The following is a 17,876-nucleotide window of genomic DNA, read 5'->3' as shown; positions in this document are numbered from 1 at the left end:
CCCTGAAACCACCCACAGGAGGCATCTCAATAATTCAGTAAGTTGTAACATTTCTTAATCGTGTTATTCAATAAATTATAACAGCAGCATTCATTAACTGCCTATGCTTTGTAGGCACTGTGCTAGACACGCTGGGACAAAATGGTGAGCAAAACAGATACGGCCTGCCTCCACTGAGCTTACCCTCTGCCACATCACACAGTTCACTGAGCTGTGACAAACGTGACACTTAGGAAAGCATGTGGTGGAGACTACACCTGATCTAGTCTTCCAGTCAGAAATGACCTCCCACACAAGTAATATTTGAGCTGGGAGCTGGGGTAGGAGTTTACTGGGTAAAAGGGGCGTGGGGCAGATTCTTAGCAGAGGGAAGAACCTGGGTCAAATCTCTGAGATAGGAGGGCTCAAAGGTTCTCGAGTTCAGAGTGTGAGCACGATTCCTGTCCAGTTTCCATCTCACTGTAGGGTGCCCATCAAGTCAATTTCAACTCATAGCGGCCCCACGTGACAGAGTAGAACTGCCCCACAGGGTTTCCTAGGCTGTAATCTTTACAGGAGCAAGATCACCAGGTCTTTCTTCCACTGAGCTGCTGGGTGAATTTGAACCACCAACCTTTTGGTTAGCAGTCAAGCTCTTAACTGTTGTGCCACTAGGGCTCCTCAGTTTCCGATCCATCTAGGACAAATGACATAAAATCATCGGCGGTGGTCTGGTGAGCCTGGGAGCAGTGATAAGAGGGGCCAGTGGTGTGGTAGAAAATTTTCACCTAGGCCAAGGGGAGGCCTGATGACCATCCTAGTCCTGCAACAGAAGAAGCAGAAGTGGGCTACCTAGAGTGCCTCTACCTCCCTAGGCCAGGCGAACATCTTCTCCATGGTTCTCCACTTTCTTTTCTTTAGGAATGGTAATATACTCAGCCACTTTGTGGACTTGGGCAAATGATTACATCTCTTGATTCATTCATCTATTCTTCTCCTCTTTACCAATGAGAATTATCTTACACTACTTAGCAGGGTTAAGGAGCCCTGTTGGTGAAGTAGTTAAGTACTTGGCTACTAACCAAAAGGTCAGTGGTTCGAACCCACCAGTTGTTCTGTGGGAGAAAGATGTGACGATCTGCTCCCATAAAGATTATAGTCTTTGAAGCCCTACAGGGCACTTCTACTCTGTCCTATAGGGTCGCTATCAGGTTGTTACGAGTTGGAATCAACTTAATGGCAACAGGTTTACTTAGTGGGGTTATTGTGAAGATTGAATGGGAGGACATATAAGCATTACATATAATAGCTGCTACTTAAAATATTATACAGTGAAGCCTGTGAGAGCCTGAACTCAATGAGACTGTCTTATTTTTCTGGGTCTCTCAAGTTTTCTGCCTTTGACAGGGTGCTTTTCTATTAAGAATCCTACCTCAGAAACAACCAGAGTTTTCCTTCTCTGACAGGTTTCCCCCTTACACAGTTTCTGGCTTTTACAGGTTTTTTTTTTTACTGTGTAATTGTTTATATGCTTAGTGATTAAAAAGGAAGGCTGCTCTGGGTTTGAATTCTGATCCAGCACATTACTAGGTGAGCTCGAGGAAGTTACTGAACCTGAGCCTCAGTTTCCTGATTTGTAAAATGGGAGTGCGGCAAGCAGCTTCTAAGACAGCTCCCAATAATTCCTACCTACTGGTATTTACATCCTTGTGTAATCCTCTCCCCTTGTGTGTGGGCTGGATCCAGTGGCTTGCTTCTAACAAATCACTTCCAAACACTGTGATTTGGTCTGGCTCACGTGCTCTCTTTCTCTGTCTAGCTCTTCTTGCTTGCCCGCTCCGATGAACCAAACTACCATGTTGTGAGCAGCCCGTGGCCAACAACCACCAAGAATCAACAACAACCACCTTAGTCCAACAGCCAAAAAAAAACCAAACCAGTTGCCATCTAATTGATTCCAACTCATGGTGATCTCACGTGTGCAGAGTAGAACTGCACTTAATAAGTTTTTCAAGGCTGTGACCTTTTGGAAGCAGATTGCCAGGCCTTTCCTCTGAGGCACCTCTGGGTGGATTTGAACTCTCAACCTTTTGTTAGTAGTCAAGTACTTAACCATTTACAACACCCAAAGGCTTCTCTAGCAGTCCAGGAAGAGCTAAATCCTGCCAACGACCACATAAGTGAGCTTGGAAGCAAATCTTTCCAAAGTTGAGCCTTGAGACGACTGCGGCCTCGACTTACGACATCTTGAATGGTCTTGTGAGAGGCCCTGAGCTAGAGGACCCAGCTAAACCAAGCCTAGATTTCTACTCCACAGCACTGTGAGATAAGAAATGTTGTTTAATGCCATTAAGTTTTGGGGTAATTTGTTACACAGCAACAGGTAACTAATATAGGTGGTAATAAAAGCTCTTCATAGGAGAAGGGCAGAGAAAGAACCAGGGTGGGAGGCGAGGATGTGGTATAGATCTCCTCCTCGCTTCCCTGCACCACTCAAAATCCATTCTTCCTTTTTCTCTAAGTTTCTATTCTAGTCCCATCCCCACCATGCCAAAAATTGTAAATCCCAGGTATTTAGAGAATTTGGACACATATAATTTACAAAAAGGAATTGTAAATTTAATTTGTAAATTAAAATAGAAAAAGAAAATGAGACCGTCCCTTAAGTTTTTCCCAACAACATTCCTTTAAAACAAAGGAGGAGGAATTAGTAGGGAAGAAACACACAGCAAGGAGAAGCCCTGAAATGTACTTACTTGATCATTACCTCAGAATGCTGCCCCTCACCCCACACACTTTCCTCCAAAACTCTCCCAGCACTGCACTCTGCTGTACCCCATCTTCTCACCATTGATACCTAGAGTTCTGTACAGTTGCTCCTAATTTTGCCTTTCTAAAACATTCCAAAGTACTGAGAAGAATAATGCATGTACAACCAAAAAAAAGCCAAACCCATTGCCATCGAGTCGATTCCAGCTCATAGCAACCCCCTATAGGACAGAGCAGAACTGCTCCATAGAGATTCCAAGGAGTACCTGGTAGTATCAAACTGGCAACCTTTTGGTTAGCAGCTGTAGCTTTTAACCACTACGACACCAGGGTTTCCAAAGCTTGTATAGGAGGTATAATATAAAGACGGATAAGATTCAGTTAAGATCCCCAGGTGGCACAGGCAGTTTGCACTTGACTGCTAACCTAAAGGTTAGTGGTTTGAACCCAGCCAGTGGTACCATGGAAGACCTGGAGATCTGCTTCCATTAAGATTACTGCCAAGGAAACCCTACGGAGTAGCTGTACGGTAGTCCCCCACCCCATCCACGGGGATACATTCCAAGACCCCCAAGTGGACACCTGAAACCGCGGATAGTATTGAACCCCATACATAGTATGTTTTTTCCTATACGTACATACCTGTGATAAAGTTTAATTTATAAACGGACACGTTAAGAGATTAACAATAACAAATGATAAAATAGAACGATTATTAAGTAAAATAAGGGTTCATTGAACACAAGCACTGCGATACCTCAACAGTCAATCTGATAACCCAGACGGCTACTAAGTGACTGATGAGTGGGTAGTATTTACAACGTGGATACACTGGACTAAGACGATTCACCTCCCAAGCTGGCTGGAGCCGTACGGTGCAAGATTCATCACGCTACTCAGAACAGCACATAATTTAAAACACATGGAGTCGTCAGGCATTGGAATAGACTCGATGGAAACTAACACCAATTAATTAATCAACTACAATTTACTTTACACTTATCATGTGCCAGAGAGGTGTATCTAGGATACGGCAGGTATGTCAAGTGCCCTGGGTGCCGCTTGAGGGGGTGTGTGCGTACCAATGAGCAGTGTCTGTTGGCTATCGCCATTTCCATTGCCGCCATGAGAGATCATTCAGCAAGTTAAAACTAATTGTGTAGGTGTTATCTTCTGTAGATATGCCACTGGCGCACAGAGGCACTGTTACAGATGCCGGGAACATAGGATTGAGATCAACAAGTCAAGGGACCTGGCCATGGAGCTCAATCTCTGAGGGCTCAGAGAACAGATAAATGTGTGTCTCTAGAAAGCAAATCTGAAAGGGAAGATGATTCGTGGCTAGGAAGTTCTGTAAAGGATCCCAGTTATAACAGCTGGTATTTACCAAACCCCTGCTTTGTGTCAGGTGCTTTAATATAGTTATTAATTCTTACAACATCATTCACTTGAAAGCAGGGTGTTTTTGTTTGCTGATGCGTGCCCTGAGACCCAGGGAGAGTTAAGTGACTTGCTTCATATTATGTACAAATGAAGAGTGGATGCAGCCAAGATCTGAATCCAGGACTACCAGCTCCAAAGCCCAAGCAAGGTATCTATACTAAACCTTCCTACCACTGTTCTTTTTTTTTTTCTTCTTCTTCTTCTAATGGGAAAAAGAGGAAGAGGTAATGAAAGCTATCCAAGAGGCAGCACAACAAGGTTTCCAAAACCTTCAAGGGTTTAAAAATGTGGATAAAGGTGGAAGAAAAACAGATGACCACAATCAAATACAAGATGGTGCTACAAAGAGTGGCCCTTGAACATGAACTCGCTCATAGGCGAGTCACAGAGGAATGATGTCAGTATAATGGGGAAGTTATGTTGGTTCGTACGCAACTTCCACAGCTTTAATGTTTGACCTTATCAGGGGAAGCTGTCTCACAACTAAAGACAGCACTAAGCAATATAGGAAGACCTTAAGAAAAAAACAGGAAGTTCTTTAGAAGAAGTACCTTTCTTTGGGTAGTTATTAGTAGGTTTCTACTTAGGTTAAAAGGAGCCCTGGTAGTACAACTTGTTAAGCGTGCCTCTGCTAAGGGTTCGAACCTACCCAGTAGCTCTATGGGAGAAAGACCTGGCAATCTGCTTCCATGAAGATTACAGCCTAGAAAACCCCATGGGGCAGTTCTACTCTGTCACATGGGGTTGTTATAAGTCAAAATCAACTCAATGGCACCTAACAACAACTGATGTTAAACCTTCAGGTGAAGCAGTAAGTGCAGATGAAAAAGGCACAAAGAAATCTCCCTCTATTATGAAACAATGGGTTAATGAAGAAGACAGGCCCTAGATCAGATTTTTTTTTCTGATGAAAACGGTCTCTATTAGAAGTGAAGGCTCTCTGGAGCCTACATCTAAAAGGAGGAAGCACGTGGCCAGGGTACGAGGCTGCAAAGGACTGACTGGGATTCTAGGTTCAAATGCTAGTGGAGGTTTAACTCTGCCAGTATTTTTATTGGGATTGTTATTGTATTAGGGCTCTGGTTCCAAAGTTCCATAAGTTTTGGGTTGTCTGCCCAATCCTGTTCTTCCTATATGCCCTCTTATTTCTAAGTATGCGATTTCAGAAAGTGAGTCGTTTAATATCAGAGAAAGCAGAGCTCCCCCAGCCCTTTTTACTCCCATTTCCTATCAAAGCACTAAAGAAGTGGCAGGAACACTGGGGAAGTAGAGAAGTCAGTTCAAGAGAAAGGAAGCAACCCAAAGAATACCAGGCTAATCTAAAAAAGATCCACATAAATGACAGCCAAGGGCACTGTTGGTAACTTAAAGAGAGGGACCAGGACCCTGAAGGGCTAATGGGAAGGAGGTGGTTTCTGTGCACAACAAACTGGTGAGCTGAAGATGGTTCCCTAGGAAAATTCTAGAACAAGTTATTAAGGCCTGCTTTAAAGGCCTTGACCTTGAAACATCAAGTATTAGGAGCTAGCAGAGGACTACTAAGAGCAAAGGGTCAGACAAGCCATACAGTCTTCTTAAACTGAGGTTCCAGGTTCACAGAAAGGGAAATTAAAAAGTTAATTTGGCAAGGATTTATCAATTGTGTCCTCTGTGCCAGGCTCCAGCATAGATCAGTGAACACAACAGATAAAAAACCTCACTTTCATCCAATTTGCATTCATAGAGGGTGATCTGTTCCCATAAAGATTACCCATTGCTGTCAAGTCAATTCTGACTCATAGCAACACTGGGGAGCAGCTGGATTCGAACTGCTGACCTTTTGGTCAGCAGTTGAGCTCTTAACTGCTGTGTCACCAGGTCCCCCCCATAATGATTACAATCTTGGAAACCCTATAGGGCAGTTCTACTCTACCCTATAGGGCCGTTATGACATGGAATCGACTCAAGGACACATGATAATAACAACGGAGGGTTCAGAAGAAGGACAATAAGCAAAATAAGTAAATAACAGACATGCTATATTAGATGCTGATTAGTCTTGGAAGAAGTGGGGCCAGAATGCTCATTACAGGCAAGGATGGCGAGACTGCATCTTACATACTTTGGACATGTTGTCGGGAAGGATCAGTCCCTGGAGAAGGACATCATGCTTGGCAGAGTACAAGGTCAGCAGAAAAGAGGAAGACCCTCAACGAGGTGGATTGACACAGTGGCTGCAACAATGAGCTCAAGCATAACAACGATTGTAAGGATGGAGCAGGACCGGGCAGTGTTTCGTTCTGTTGTGCATAGGGCCGCTATGAGTTGGAACCGACTGGATGGCACCTAACAACAACAACAAGGAAAAAAAAACAAGCAGGAAAGGAGACAGGGAGTGGGGTGTAGGTGGAGATTACAATTTTAAATAGGTGGTCAGGGAAAGGCTTACTGATGAGGTGACTTGAGTAAGGACCTAAAGGAGATGAGAGAGACAGCCACGCAGACACCTAGGGAGGAACATTACGGGCAGAAGGAATAGCAAATTTAAGGTAGGGCCTTCAGTAACATTGAAAAGCATGCTAAAGGCACAGCATGGAGGCCACTTGACTGGAGTGGAGGGAGCAAGGGGGAGAGTATAATGTGGGCCTTGTACACTAAGGTATGGGCTTTTAAGCGAGTAAGGCTTTCACACAGGTAAAGACTTTTACATGCTTAAGGATTTTACACTGAATGGGATGGAAAGCTTTTGGAGGGTTTTAAGCAGAGGAGGGATCTGACATATTTTAAAGCAGTGCTTCTCAGATTTTGTTGTGCCTAAGAATCTCTTGTTAAAATGCAGATTCTGATTCAGTAGCTCTGGGAAGGGGCCTCAGATTCCAAAGACCACACTTTTAAAGCAGAAATTGATTTTAAAGGATCCCTCTGACTACGCTGTGGAGAACAGGGTGTGGCAAGGTGGGGACAGTGTAGAAGCAGATTGCACCTGGCACAAGGGTACAGCTGCATCCACCCAAAGGTGGACTGGGTCTGGCCCAGTGAGAAAGTGGTAGGATTCTGGACATAATTTGAAGACAGAACTGGAAAGATTTGATGTGGGGTGGAGTCAAGGATGACACCAAGGTTTTGGGTCTGAGTAACAAGGGAGGGGGCAGTGGTGGTTTAGAGTAAGTCCAGCCTCTGTACCTTCACACATGGCACTACCTTTACCTGGAATACCAACTGCACCTCTGTTTGCCTTTTCAAAGGACTATTAAGTAGGGGGAAACCCTACTTAATAGGTAGCTTAGCGGTTAAGTGGGTTAAGTGCTATGCTACGGGCTGCTAACCAAAAGGTCGGCAGTTTGAACCCACCAGGTGCTCCTTGGAAATTCTATGGGGCAGTTCTGCTCTCTCCTATAGGGTTGCTATGAGTTGGAATCAACCCGACACAAGGGATTAAGTAGGGGAGTAACTGACTATCAAGGAATGGAGCGATGCCAGTTTAGACAGAGCTTTCTTCTGCTGGGATTTGACCTTGGTTCTTTTTGAATTGCTATCTTATGTCAAGCCACGCCAGGGCCAAATTAAGGCCTTTATGTAATTAAAAAATATATATATTAAGCCACAAAATAGGTATAAAAAAATATTAAGGAAGTCCAATTAAGTCATTTTGCCTTATGATAATAACTCTTTTCTGTTTGTCCATTCTTAATACATAAAATTTTTTGCAAGATCTTTCGTTTTGGCATTCCAGTTCATTAGTGCCTTAGTTTTTCCTTTGGGTAAATGCAGACCCATGCCTACCTGAGGGAGGCCTGACAGATGCGTGAAAGACTCAAAGCTAGGTGAGCAACCAATAAGCTGATAAACAGAAACAGATTTTAATTGATTGGAGAAATGGGCCAAATGAGTAAGATGTAAATTTAACAGATTACTTGCTCTGCTCGTGGGTCCAGGAAAGCAACCACTCACTAACAGAGAATGGGGAAGCCACGGCTCAGCAGCAGCATGTATAAGGGACTTACAAGGGAACTCCTAAAAAATATCCTTGCTACTGACACTACAAGGATACACCCCAAAATAGCAACACGAGGCATGGAATTTTGGGTGATTCGTATTTTCTTCTATATGTGTTCCTTTATCTTCCAGATTTTTTACAACAATCAAGAACTACATTTGTAATCAGAAAAATTTTAAAACCTGCTATTATTTTAGGTGCCATTAACTATGGTAGAAACTAGACACAGGCAGATTTCTCCCTAACAGAAGGAATAACTTCCTAATAGGCAGGGCGAAACTAGACAAATAAACACAAAACCCACTGCCATCGAGTCGGACTCATAGCAACCCTATAGGACAGAGTAGAACTACCCCATAGGGTTTCCAAGGATGTAAATCTTTATGGAAGGAGAGTGCCACATCTTTCTCCTGTGGAGTGGCTGGTGGGTTCGAACAGTCGACCTTTTGGTTAAGTAGCCCAGTGCTTAACCACTGCGCAACTAGGGCTCCTTCCTTCATCTCCAAGGACTACATTTGTAATCAGAAAAACTAAAAAACTTGCTATTATTTTAGGTGCCATTAGTACAAATATGGTAGAAACTAGAGAGAGACAGATTTCTTCCCAACAGAAGGGATAACTTCCTAACTAGGCAAAGCCTTCATGGGATATTGGAGAGAGAATTCTAGCACAAAATGGGTAGCTGAACTAGCTGACCCTCAGGGCCCCTCTCAGCCTTAATTTTGGGATTTTTATAAATTGAAAGTGTTCCATCAGAACCGTCTTCAAAATAAAATTTTCAAACTGTTGAAATCCCAGTAAAATCTGTACTTTAGGTAATAGTATTGTACCAATGCCAATTTCTTAGTTTTGACAAATGTACCATGGTCATGTAAGATGTTATTAGTATTGGAGGAAAGTGACTAAAAGGTACAGGGAACTCTATATTATTTTTGCAACTTTTCTGTAAATCTAAAATTACCCAAAAATAAAATATTTATTAAAGAAAAAAATCAAATTTTCAAACTTCATGCCATACAAGAGTTTTTCTCAGACTAAAGGTGTCCCGAGAACGCATGAGCTAGAGTCTTCAGGCTCCAAGTATCAGTATAATAATCTGCGTTTGTGATTTACTTCCACTCCAGGAGTCTGATGTAGACAGGGCTGGTATTATCATTACATACAGGCCAGAAAACTGAGGCAGCTCAGAAAGCTGAATCAACCAGCTCAGGTTCACTTAGTGGTCAGCTCAGCCAGGTTTCAAACCTGTCTCCTAATTCCAAGGTTCTTTCTACCATACACTACCAATTAACTCTCCAGTTTCTGGGACCAACCCTACTCCACCCCCAGCTAACATTTTATTTATGTGTCCACTGGCTTGGTTCTCTCAGTTTTATTATAGACTGAAAAGGGTGTTCACTGTAGCACTGTTTTCAAGAGTGGCCCATACCTAAACGTCCACTGCTAGGGGAGTCATCAAATAGATTACAGGTCATCCGTTCTAGAAACACTATACAACTGTTAAGAAGAATGTGGTGGATATGCAATTACTGGAACAGGATGTATGGTTAGGTGAAAAAAAGTAAATTGCCAGATGGTATGGCATAAAGATTACAGTCTAGAAAACCCCACGGGGCAGTTCTACTCTGTCACATGGGGTTGCTATGAGTTGAAAATTGATTGCATGGCACCCAACAACAACAAAAAATGTGTAATATGATCTCATCCTTGTAAAAATTTTAATTAAAAGTCAAGCTATAAACTCGCATGTATAATGTGTCTGTATTTTTTTTTTTTATGTGCACAGGGAAAGGTCTGGAAGGCTATTATTCCCTGAGGGGCATCGCTCCATTATCACCTGTTTCTACCTGTTTCTCTTCTGTCTCAGACTTGGAAAGACTGTAGCACTTTTTTTTTTTTTTTAATTTTAGGGAGGAGGCCAGGGCAGTGGACAGCAAGATTTAAGACCCTACCCAAATCCAACAGCAGATGAACTTCAAGATCTCTTTTGCTCATTCACTCTTTTTTTCCTCATTAACCCAGTTACTAGTTGGCTCCTTTGTGGCCCTCATTCCTTATTTGAGCTCAATCTCTTATCACTGAGGTATCAGATCATTTGCCTCCTGAGTCTGCCAACCTACTTATTTGTTCTAGACCTGCTCAACAAAGGGCAGCTTCCCCCATTCTCCTTTCTGTGGGAACTTGCCCTGGAATTCTGCTCCCTTTCTCCTTCCTTCTCTTTTATGTATACCGGCCAGTGGGGTGGAGTGAGATGTTGGGAGCAGTGTACCATGACAGAAAGAAAACAAGCTTTGGAGGAAATCAGACCTGGCACAAAATCCTGCCTCTGCCATTATTAACTGCATGACCTCGGGAAGATTTCTTAACCTCTTGGAAAATGTCTTGGCTTCTGTTTCTGCCTCTGTAAAATGGGAGTAAAACCTGCTTCACAGGGTTGTGGTGAGGATTAAGTGAGATGAAAAATGTGAAGTGTCTCCCACAAGATGAGGACAACCTAGGAGGTAGCTAGTGTGATTAGGTGGCTTTATCTGGTGGGATGAGCAGAGCCCATAATGCAAGACTCCACTCTGCCTACTTCCAACAGGGTTGGACTTAACCTCTCGCCACAGGAAGCACAGTGCCTAGGGCCCACAATACTTTTAGGAGTCTGTTAAAATATTTTGTTTTAAAACCAGAAGGGAAAAACAAAACATTTAGACCAAGAAAATATTAATATTGTTATATTATTATGTTGTTAGTTGTCGAGTCGATTCTGACTCATGGTGATCCTGTGTGTGCAGAGTAGAACTGCTCCATGGGATTTTCAATGGCTGTGACATTTAGGGGGCAGATCACCAGGCCTGTCTTCCCAGGAACCTCTGGGTAGGTTTCAATCACCAACCTTTCAGCTAGTAATTGAGCATTTAACTGCTTTGCACCACCCAGGGACTCCTTCATATTATTATAGTCTTCCTTATATTAATGTAGTCAAAAATAAAAATTTTCATTTCTTTTTATGGAGAAAGGAGCCCACAAAGGCAAGAGTGGCCCACAAAAGTCATAACGCTGCCTGGATTTTCAATACTCCTAAAGGATATGTCCCTTAGGAAATCTTTATGGATTGGCTGGGGGAAAGGGATGTGGGGGGGTGCACAGGTGGCGAGGTAGGGGAAGAGAAGTACAAGGCAAGGGTGGAAGTCAAGAGCTGACCCTCAGTGATCCCACCCCTCAGAGTACAAGCCCTGCCTTTTTTTTTTTTTTATTCCTGTCTCTCAACTTACACCTGCCTTGAACCCAATGGGTAGGGGACAATATGATATGTCCTGAAATACCATTTCACTCTTTGGGTCAAGAATGTAAATAATTCCCTTTTGCCCAAGTCCTAATCCCTCTGCCAAAACACCAACTCTTTTCCAGATGGGCAGCCTTGTTCTGGAGGTTCCCCACCGCGTCCTCCAGAACACTCCCCAGAGTAAGTCCAGCCTCTGTACCTTCTCACATGCTGCTTTTTCTGGAATACCCACCATACCCTTCTCTGCCTGTCCAAACCTTATCTATCCTTCAAGGGTACGGCTCAATCCCGTTCCCTGTTCATGAAGCCTTTGCTGACCAATCTCCTCACCAGACAAACAGTCTGAAATTGTGCATGGTACCAGTCACAGAGGACACTCACTATCTTAGACTTCACCTAGGTTGTTACCTCACCTGTTTCCACATCTATAAAGCAGGGAATGTCTGTCCTAAAGACAAACATGAACAAAGGTGTATAAACCAACCATGGTTTTTGATCCCCCTTCACCCTACTTATCACAATGAATACACCAGCCTGGTTATAAAATTAAGGGTGAGCATCCATTCTCAGTGCAATGAAAGAATCCCTGCCTGAGCATACTTCCAGAGAACAATGGGTTTTTGATGGTGGGTCTGTATCATTAGAGGAGTCGGATTAGAAAGCATGCAGAATCCTTTTCCAAGGAAAAGTGGATTTTCTAATAAGCACACAATAACAATAATAACTAATGGAACTGGGTGCTTACTGGATACTAGACACTGTTTTGACACTGAGCTGGGTTATCTCCTTTAATCTTCACAAATAGCATCATAAGATAGGTACTATTTTACCCATTTTACAAATGAGGAAAATGGAGCTTAGAGGTTAGATAACTCAAGGTCACAAAGTTTTAAGAGGTAGCCAGGAAATGGCCCAGGTCCTAGAAATTCAGCTTCGAACTGCACCAAAGTACACGCACCAGAGTAGCCTCCAGCTTTCTCCCAGGGCCTTTTCTAGAGTGAGACAGGCAGAGGGAGGTGGGAAGGTCATCCCATCAGGCTGAGGCCTCAGGAAATCTCAGGACTGGGCTGAGAGTGAATGTGGAACCAGTCTTTTCCATTCCAACTAGGAAAGGCCTTTACCTACCTCCTGGGGAAGACGTGGTTGGGAGGCTAGTCATTGCAGTCAGCGGATGAGGACCCTGAGAGAAGAGCAGATCTGCAGGAAGAGGGATAAAGACAGGAGTGAGGTGGGTGGACTCCTGGGGCTGGAGAGGCCTGGAAATCCTACGCCAGGTTTTCCTGAGTCCCTTCCCCATTTTCTCTCCCCTCCCCCCCACAACTCTGAGCTCAGAACCAGGGAGTTGGGAAAAAGAGGGAGTTACCCTAACCTGTCTCTGGTTTCTCTGAGTATCTCTTCGGGCTCCAGGTACCAAGATCACTCCACAAGAGCAGATCTGAGACCGCCTGTCTTTGAACGTCCTACCCCGAGATCCTTTCACCAGGCCACCATATTTACCTAAGAGATCTCCCACAGCCTAAGAAAGTTAGACAAAGGTATGCAAATTAGCAGCGGGCTCAGTTTCACCGAACTGCGGTAACAGGTATCCTGGGCTTCCGCTGCCCGCGGTTTCGGGCGGAGCCATCCACTAGGTGTCAGGAGAGGGCCAGGGAAGGTCAGGACCCACGCTGGGGCTCGGGTTCGGGAGTAGGAGCAGGTACGTGTCCTGGGAGAGGGGAGCTAGGCAAAGGAGACTGGAGATGAGGGTCCTCAGTCGCCTTTTGGCCTGTTTCAGACACCCAGTTCTACCGGCTCGGCCCACGCCCCAGTGCCACCTTCATTGTCCTCTGCGCCGTCGGCGCACAGCCTGCACGAGCCCCACTAGCCGACCGCAAGTGGCCGAACTCCACTTGGCTCCCACCCTGCGCCTCGGGCGCCCTGCGGACCCCAGACGCCTCTACGGACGCCAGAGGTCGCGCCCCGAGGACTGGAAGGGCTCGGTCCGTGGCTCCGGCCCCGCCCCTCACCCCCGCCTGGAGCCCTGGGGCGTTACCAGCGCAGGGCAGGCTCGCGGCGCTCGGAGGGGAGCCCGGCGCGCTCGGGGGGCTCCGCGCAGCCGCTGCGGGGGGGCTCCGGCCGAGGACCGAGCTCCAGCTGCTCTCGGTTGCGGTTGCTGCAGTGGCCGCGGTGACTGGGAGTGTGAGTGCGGCGGCCGGCTCGCCTAGCCTCCCGCCCTCGTAGGTCCCCTCCTTGGCGTGCTCACCTTTCCAGTTGGACGGGCTGCGGGGGAACGGGCCGGCGCCACTCCGCGCCTGCTTTTGAGCGGGGCGGAGGCGGGATCCGCAGAGACTCGCGGAGGCCGGGAGAGCCGACAGACTGCCGGACCGAGAGACCCGGCTGGAGGAAGACGCGGAGAGACGCGCAGAGTTAACTACAGAGGCCGGCCCGGGGTGGGGGTGGGGGGACAGACTGACTGGGTGGGACAGGAAAAGAGGAGAGAAACCGCCCTCTGCAGGTTCCCTCTGCCCGCCGGGCCGCCTCTGCTCCCGCGGGAGGAAAGGCTGCCTTTCCTTCTTCGATTGTCGCTTACTTTCCATCCGGAGCTGCTGCCTCCCTCGCCGCAGGCTCCAGAGGGGATGGCATCTGAGCCCTGGGCTAGCTAGCTGACATCCGTCCTATTTCCCCGGGATTGAGCTTTGAGTTTTCAGCCAATATGGAAAGTTACATGTACTTGTGTTTGCATATCATTTACGTAAACAGGTCTGTGTCCAGAAGTTTGGGACAGAAGCTAACTTAGTAGGCACAGCTCAGGCCGTGAAGCTGGAAGGTGAGGTGGGGAGAGCTTTGCTTCACCCAAATCTTCCTTCTCCGACATTCTTCTGAGGCTGTGTATAACCGAGAGGTTAAGAACATCTTGGACTTTGGATTTAAACAGTTCCAGCTAAAAAAAAAAAAATTTTTTTTTTTTAAGCTCTGCGGCTTTGTTAGTAACTGTGTGACTTGGGGCAAATTACATCTCTATTACCTTGTTGAGGACTGAAAGTGGTAATCCTTGTAAAGGGATGTCATAGCTGTGGCCCTAGTACATGGTAGGCACCTCAGTTGGACTATTAATCAGTAACTTACTTTAGCAACCTCTTGACTCACGTCTTTGTGGTAGGAGATATTCCCACTGAGGAACTCAGTGACTAAGAGAATGTAATAATGCAGTAACACAGGTTCTGGGATCCACTCTACTGTGTGACCTTGGACAAGTTACTTCTATTTTAGTTCTCTTATCTGGTGCAATACCTGTCTCATAGGGTTACTGTGGAGATGGAGTGAGTTAATACATCTAAAGCACGAGAACCTTACTCAGCACAAAGTGCTCAATAAATGCTAGCTATTGTTACCCTGACTTCCCAGTGATGTTTGGAGCTCTTGTGCTTATTCTGCCTTCCATCCCATGATAGACTTCTAAGCTTACTTCTTATTCCTGTGAGCACATTCTCTGGTCTGGGAATCAATTCTTGTATCGATAGTTAGGTATCATCAGACTGTGCATACTCCCCTGGGGAATAAACGCCTGAAGTCTCAGCATGACAGAGCCATAGAGAGAGGCATGAAAACAAAGCCATGAACAAACCAAGCAGGAGGAGTAGTCAGTCCTAAATATGTTACTTGGTAAGAACCAGAAGGAGGAAAAACAAAAACACAACAAAGAAAAAGTAGACAAAATTAATTTTATTTAATTATATATTTTTTAAAGGCATAGCAATCTCAGGGAGGAGTAGCCCATGCGTGGGAAACTGCCAATCCAACCAAGAAATGTAAAGAAAGTGACATGTAGGTGAGATGTATGTAAGTTAATACAAGAAAGGTCAGCCTAGCTAGTTCTCAGATAAGGCAGTATCTAAGGGAAAAATAAATTCCAATCCTAGGAGCTAAATTCTAAGAGTAATTGCTTGGATTTATTTACTCTGTAGCTAACCGAACCATGAATTCCAGGAAAGGTTGAGATCTTGTTTATCTGGGTCTTTCTCTCCCATAACGTATCCCATTATGCGTTAAAGATTGTTAGAACCACATACTCAGAGGACATCAGGCCCAACTCAGAGTTGATGTGTTACTTTTGTGATCTCAAGGTTAATAATCTCTCATAAGGATCTTTTTTCTCTTTAAAAGGTAACCTTAAAAGGTCTGCTGACGTGTGGTTTTTTTTCCTGTAGGCATACACCTCATTTTAAAAGTATATGTATGCAGAAAAATAGGATTCAATATGCGTATTTTTCTGCTCAGCTCCCAATTCAGCGTAAATGAGGACTATTGAAAGCAGTGTATTAACTCTCTTTGGTGTGTCCTATTTACTCTGGGTTATCATATTTCTAGTGTTTTCTGGATGTCCATCCAGTCTGTCAATACTGTCCTTCAAATTACTGGAATGCAGTGACTGGATGATGTTTCTTGCAATTAATTCTACATAGAGATGACTACAACTAGATAATCAATGTAGCCTCATGGGGTGGGGAGCTACCAGTGCTCTCCAAGGATTAAATACTGTATCTCTGAAACTGGAGCAGCCATCCTTTTGTCACCAGACCTCCAGGGACATCAGGGCAGGGGACAAAAGATACTCATCTCCACCCAATTTTATTGCCTTTCAGCCCCGTTCTGTGTTGCTGCCAGGATGGCAATCTTCTAAGCCCTAGCCTTTTCTCTACACGATTTTACCATTTTGTAAATCAGGGTAAACAATTTCATTCCCAGATGAGACTGTCCACCCTAGATAAACAAAATTGTTATTTGTGCCCAGCGCACAGGCCTTTTCCCCTGCTTCCTTGGAGCCTCCAGAAGGGTCATAGGCAAGTGATGAAGTGCCAGTCTCACAATTTAGTAAATTTTTCCACTTTAGTTGTGCCTGTTGTAGCAGTTACGGTATGTGCTTTTCTTCCCCATCAGACTGTTAAGTCCCTAGAAGTCCTCTCTGGCACACTCCTCTAACAGGATCGGTTTCCTGGGGGAGGTGAGGTTTAGGGAAGGCCGAACAGAGAAAAGGCTTGAATTGGATTTTGCCAGATGAATATGGGAGTGGCATTCCACACAGACCATGGAGGGCCTTGGAGAGCCAAGGGCCTGGGTTGCCAGCTTTTTCCCTACCCTTGCAATACGCGTGGGAAGAAGCCCTGGTGGCACAGTGGTTAAGAGCTCAGCTGCTAACCGAAAGGCTGGCAGTTCTAATAGACCAGCCTCTCTGTGGTAGAAAGATGTGGCAGTCTGCGTCTGTAAAGCTTACAGCCTTGGAAACCCTATGGGACAATACTACTCTATCCTTCAGGGTCACCATGAGTAGGAATTGATTCCACGGTGATGGGTTTGGTTTTTAGTTTAGTATCTTTGGGTATCACTCCTGGCAGTGATTCCAGATGCCCAGTCAGACTCTCTCTTCAGGGAATTGGGATCTGGACAGGAAACAATGAAGGTGCTGAAGCTGTCTTCCAAAGGGAGGGCCTGGAAGGGCAGTCCCTGCATTCCCGCTACAGACATCCCTGGGTTGGTTCTCCACCTTCCTGTGGCCTGGTTTTTCTTTCAGTTCTGTGAGCCGCATAATCTCTTTCTGCAAATCCCTTTTATTGCTTAATTATGTCAGTTGGCTGCCTGCTACCAGAGAACCCTAACCGATAACAAAGCAGTCATTTCAGGGAACAGCCCCACCGAATTCTAGTTCTATAAGACTGACCTGGAGCCCTGGTGGTGCAGTAGTTAAGAGCTCAGCTGCTAATCAAAAGGTCTGCAGCTCGAATCCAGCAGCCGCTCCTTGGAAACCCTATGGGGCAGTTCCATTCTGTCCTATAGGGTGTCACTATGAGTCAGAACTGACTCAATAGCACCTTAACAAGAAGACTGGCCTAGAATTCCTTAAAACCTCAGTCTCTGTCATGTGTCCCTTCTAACCCACCAATAAATCCTGCCTAATCTGATCTCTGCTCAACATTCTGTCTCTATAAGGATCTTTTCCACCCCTGCCAATCTTTGTTTCTCTAGTACAGAGTTTGGCACAGAGCAGGAGCTCCAAAATGCCTGTTGAATGACTGAATGGTGCCATCTTCACCCATTACCCCTAGAAACAAGAATGGTGTGAATGTGTATCAAGGTGGCAGGATTTCAGAGTTTTTAATGTTTTCACAAAGATTTCCATAGTAAGCAAATGAGAGGACTTGAATCCAGTACTTCTGACTCCAAATTTCATGTCATTTCCACTACATTATTATCCCATTGTCTTCCTTTTACTTGGAGTTCCATTTCTTCCTTCATCCCTTTTCACACCAAGTACCAGGTTGTAAATATTAGATACAACTCCAAAATGTAACCCCCCTCCCTCTTCAGGCAGGGGAGGGAAACATGTAATAAAGCATCTGGACTGAGAAGGGGAGCCTGTGGCCCTGGCATCATCAAAGAGTTACTGCCAGAAGGTAGGACGAG

At 45.1% G+C, this 17,876-nt stretch overlaps 1 protein-coding gene across 2 annotated transcripts in view; it reads right to left on the bottom strand.

Moving 5' to 3' along the window:
- The window catches only part of SMAGP (small cell adhesion glycoprotein), a 26,003-nt gene extending 8,127 nt beyond the window's left edge, over nucleotides 1-17,876 (bottom strand). The window contains exons 1-2 of one of the 2 annotated variants that reach the window (XM_023556459.2): nucleotides 13,681-17,876; nucleotides 12,564-12,635 (exon numbers count right to left, since the gene is read on the bottom strand). In XM_023556459.2, coding sequence (XP_023412227.2) covers nucleotides 12,564-12,635; nucleotides 13,681-14,014 — 406 coding nt within the window. In that variant the 5' untranslated portion in view covers nucleotides 14,015-17,876. Of the gene's footprint in view, nucleotides 1-12,563; nucleotides 12,636-12,807; nucleotides 13,357-13,680 lie in introns of those variants that run through there. The other variant, XM_010596680.3, reaches the window with a different exon arrangement.

The sequence above is a fragment of the Loxodonta africana genome, chromosome 4 (genome assembly GCF_030014295.1).
Source record: "Loxodonta africana isolate mLoxAfr1 chromosome 4, mLoxAfr1.hap2, whole genome shotgun sequence".
Taxonomy (NCBI): domain Eukaryota; kingdom Metazoa; phylum Chordata; class Mammalia; order Proboscidea; family Elephantidae; genus Loxodonta; species Loxodonta africana.
The sequence above is the reverse complement of the archived record's forward strand: the minus strand, read 5'-3'. Positions and strand labels throughout refer to the sequence as shown.